This window comes from Protobothrops mucrosquamatus, unplaced genomic scaffold (assembly GCF_001527695.2).
Source record: "Protobothrops mucrosquamatus isolate PMUCROS unplaced genomic scaffold, P.Mucros_1.0 scaffold28, whole genome shotgun sequence".
NCBI lineage: Eukaryota > Metazoa > Chordata > Lepidosauria > Squamata > Viperidae > Protobothrops > Protobothrops mucrosquamatus.
This window is the reverse complement of record NW_015386413.1, coordinates 1,257,229-1,261,560: the sequence shown is the minus strand read 5'-3', so window position 1 is coordinate 1,261,560 and position 4,332 is coordinate 1,257,229. Positions and strand designations below refer to the sequence as shown.

The 4,332-nt window shown below is 44.9% G+C and overlaps 1 protein-coding gene across 1 annotated transcript in view; it reads left to right on the top strand.

The window, feature by feature from the left end:
- Window positions 1-4,094, top strand: part of OLFM4 (olfactomedin 4) — a 46,292-nt gene extending 42,198 nt beyond the window's left edge. Inside the window, exon 6 of the mRNA XM_015811067.1 lies at window positions 3,138-4,094. Within this exon, the coding sequence (XP_015666553.1) occupies window positions 3,138-3,943 (806 nt within the window). The 3' untranslated portion in view covers window positions 3,944-4,094. The remainder of the gene's footprint in view (window positions 1-3,137) is intronic.
- Window positions 4,095-4,332: the final 238 nt, after the last annotated feature.

Sequence of the window (4,332 nt, the reverse complement as noted above, 5' to 3'; positions counted from 1 at the left end):
TCTCCTCCCCCGGGGCCACCCAGTCGGAGTCAAGGCCTTCTCGGATCCGAGCGACTTTGTCATGCAGATATTGCGCAAAGTCCTTGGCCTTCCCCTCCAGGGGATCCCCTCCCTCCCTCAATTGGAGGAGAGAGCGGGTCACCCTGAAGAGGGCGGCCGGGCGGTTATCTGATGACGCGATGAGTGTGGAATAGTAATTAGATCTAGCCACCCTCATCGCCACTAGGTAGGATCTAACATGCATCCTTACCTGTGCTCGGTCGGATTCGGTTTGGCTAGCCCTCCAACTGCTCTCTAGGCGTCTTTTCCGGCGTTTCATCTCTCTCAGCTCCTCCGTAAACCAAGGGGCCAGTTGAGATCTGCGCTGGGTCAGAGGCCGCAAAGGCACGACTCGGTCCAGTGCTGCGGCAGCGGCTACTTCCCAAGCCGCCGCCTGATTTTCCGCCGAGTCGTGAACTAGATCCTCCGGATATGGCCCAAGCTCCGTCAGGAACCTCTCAGGGTCCATCAGGCGCCTGGGACGGAACCATCTACGCGGTTCCATCTCCCTGCGGCAGGGGGGAGCGGTCCGGAAGTCCATCTTCAGGAGTAAATGATCTGACCATGACAGAGGCTCAGTGATTACCTCCCCTGTTTCCAGATCATTTTGCCACTGGCCGGAGACAAAAATTAGATCCAGTGTGTGTCCTCCTATGTGAGTGGGGGCATAATTTCATTTTTTTCCTGTCTGCTGCATACCACCTCTCGGGGCTCCACACCCCGTCATCGAGGCAGGCCCTTGGGATTGTACTGGGCCAGGCCTGCGCGAGGGGGGAATCGCGCAGGACCAGCAGATCTGTTATTATGTCTTTGCATCAATTATTTTTCCTTTTCTCTTTCTTTTGCTTGTTCTTTTTTTAAAAAAAAAGATTAAAAATTATTAGACCATAAAAAAACTAAACTAAACTCACACTTAAAAGAAAGATTTAAAACAGTAGCTGCAGCAACAATCCCCCCCCCAAAAAAAACCCCTCTAGATAATTCTGGAAATGATGCACTGAAAATATAGCACAGTATAGGAATTCCTTCCGAGGCAAAGTGACTTAGGTACTCCTTACATTTTTTAAATAATATTATTAGAAATCAAAATCTTCTATGTCTTTTCTTCAAATTATTCCGAATCTGCAGCATCTGGATCAAAAAATTCTTAACAGAGAAATGAGATAAANTCCGCGCCCAACCAGGTCTCGGTGATCCCTGCCAGGTCCGCACCCCCCTCTTGAATAAGATCTTGAATGAGGGGGGCCTTATTTACCACGGACCTGGCATTGCATAACATCAGCCGGTGATCCCGGGCCCGAGGTTCTAAGATCCCTGGGGACCGAGTAGAGTCCTGAGGACCGGAGCACCCGCAAGCTTGTAAGCAGCATGTGCGTGCTCCCAAAACCCGATATGGTCCTCTGCTCCCGCCATATCTGCCCCTCCCACTGACCGTACTGATCACACCACCCTCAGCCCCCCAACCTCCCCCCTCACCATTCTAATGCCGCGTCCCTCAGACATGGCCGACCTTGGCCTCAGGGAGACATCCCCCCTGCCTCCCCTAACCACCCCCATACCCCCTAAAAAAATTTTAAAACACCCCTCTAAAAAAGCCCTTAATTTCATTTTTTTCCTGTCTGCTGCATACCACCTCTCGGGGCTCCACACCCCGACAATTTGCCCTTGTCTTTTTCTGGGATTTTTTTTTTAAAAAATTGTAACTTTGCATTTAGGTAATCTGATTCAGCCACCGAGGAACAGCTATGGCCACTAGAAAAGCCGGGTACAAATTCTCAAAATAACAAACTCTTCAAAAGTTACAACCCTACTTTTCAAGACAAAATTGCTTGATATTTGACCTGCATTAGGAAACGCCTCCTTAAAGAAATTATTTGCCAATTTCTTGGATACTAAATGATAGAATCTCGATTCCATAAGAGTGGTTTTCCTTTTGAACCAGATACTTCTCATCAGTTTTGCTTTGAATTGGCAGTTCCCTCCCTCCCATCCAGGACATAGCACAGAAGCACTGCTTGAGCAGGGTCCGTAAGATTATCTGGGACACTACACATCCTCTTCACGACCTGTTTTCCTTGTTACCTTCTGGGAGGAGGGGGCTTTGTGGTATCCGCAGCAGAACATCCAGATTCAGCCATAGTTTCATTCCATACAGCATTAACCGTGTGATCTCTCAAGCTTCCTCCTTCCGTTATATATTCAAGATGGACAGTATTTAATATTTATTTGTTATGTATTTGTAGGGGTGTGGGTTTATACATATGTTGTACATAGTATGTTTAGGTGTGTGTCATGTATGTGTTTCACTTTGAGAGTGGGCAACTAAATTTCATTTTTGATGTGTGCTGTTGTGCCCACAGTAAAAAAATGACAATAAAGGTTATCTTATCTTACCTAAGATCATCTTGAAATAGCTTTTCTCTAGATCTATTGCAATCTAACTAATCAATAGATAAGATGCATCATAGGTAGATAGTTTGGGACCCGGGGCTGCATGTGATCTTCACATCATTTTAAAGGCCTGGGAAGCTGCTTCTGCTAAAAAAATCTCTCCTTAGGCAGGGAAACACAGACATAAGTTCTATGATAGTCAATAGAATTTAAAAAAAAATTCTCAGAATCTCACAAACTAAGAGTAGGAGAAAACCACCACAACTACTATCTAATCTATATCTCGATTCTCAAGTAGGAGAACCTATACCATCTCAGACTAGTGACTGTCCAGTCTCTTCTTAAAAACCTCCAGTGATGGAGCGCCCATGATTTCTGGAGGCAAGCTGTTCCACTGGTTAATTGTCCTCACTGTCAGGAAGTATCTCCTTAATTCCAGGTTGCTTCTCTCTTTGGTCAGTTTCCAACCATTGTTTCTCGTCCTGCCTTCAGGTGGTTTGGAGAATAGTTTGACCTCTTCTTCTTTGGGGTAGCCCCTCAAATACTAGAACACTGCTATCATGTCACCCCTGTTTCTTCTTTTCTTTAGACTAGCCAAACCCAAGTCCCACAACCGTTCTTCATATGTTTTAGTCTCCAGGCCTTTGAATTTGTTTGTAATCTCCCACATGTAAACATCCTGTTTTTTCTTTCTTTCCTGATTATAGGGAACTGTGGTCATGGCCCAATTATGAACGTCAGTCAACCGTATGTGATCCAGCTCAACTGGAGAGGGTTTTCTTACAAATATGGAGCCTGGGGCAGATATTCCTCTCCTCTTAGCCCTGGAAAAGAGCTTTATTGGGTCGCACCTCTAAACCCTGAAGGAAGATACCTGGAATATTACCGACTCCATGATTCCTACGATGATTTGCTGCTCTTCAAATACTCCAGGCAAAACCAAATTAAGTACGGCGAAGGCAGCGGAATGGCCGTGCACAATAATTTTATGTATTATAATGTATATTCCTCGCAAGATATGGGTAAGCTAAATTTAGCAACCAATACGTTGGTGTTGAGGAAGGCTCTTCCAGGCGCCGTTTCTAACAATCGGTTCTCCTATGCGGGGGTAGCTTGGCAAGACATGGATTTTGCTGTGGATGAGAGTGGGTTATGGGTTATTTACTCCACAGAAGCCAGCCAAGGTAACATCGTCATTAGCAGGATTAACGAAATGTCTCTTGATGTGTTGAACACGTGGCAAACGAAGCAATACAAGCCAGCGGTCTCTAATGCTTTTATTATATGTGGGGTGCTCTATGCTACTAGGCCTCTGAACACCAGGAAAGAAGAGATATTTTACTCCTTTGATACCAACACTGGGAAAGAAGGGAGACTAAGCATCATTGTGGATAAAGTGCTGGAAACCATCCAGAGCCTAGACTACAGCCCAATAGACCGGAGGTTGTATAGCTACAATGATGGTTACCTCGTTCGCCACGACTTAATTTTCACGGCCCTTCAACCAGAATAGTTTTCCCAGGGAGATTCAAAGCTTCAGTCCCCAAATTCACAAAAATATATTGAAAAAAAATTGAGAACAAAGGGGAGCAAAGGCTCGATCCATTTGCAAATCATCATCAAGCAAAGAGAACGGGTTTTGGATCTGATCACTTCGTTAAAAATATTTTTAAAAAAAAATCCAAAAAGAGGGTTTGGGTAGAGTAGAGACGATGCAATAAATGTATCAGGAGGGAGTTGAAAAATATGGGTTTATTTTTTCCCCCGATTCTGTGTTTTTAATAGGGGTTATACACTTCTGTTTTCTGAAAGAAAAAGAATCCAAATTTATCTGGTCTGAGGCCAAATTTGGCACAGGTCTTGTGAGAACTGTTTTTATGAAAAGAGGCTTCGGGTTACTTT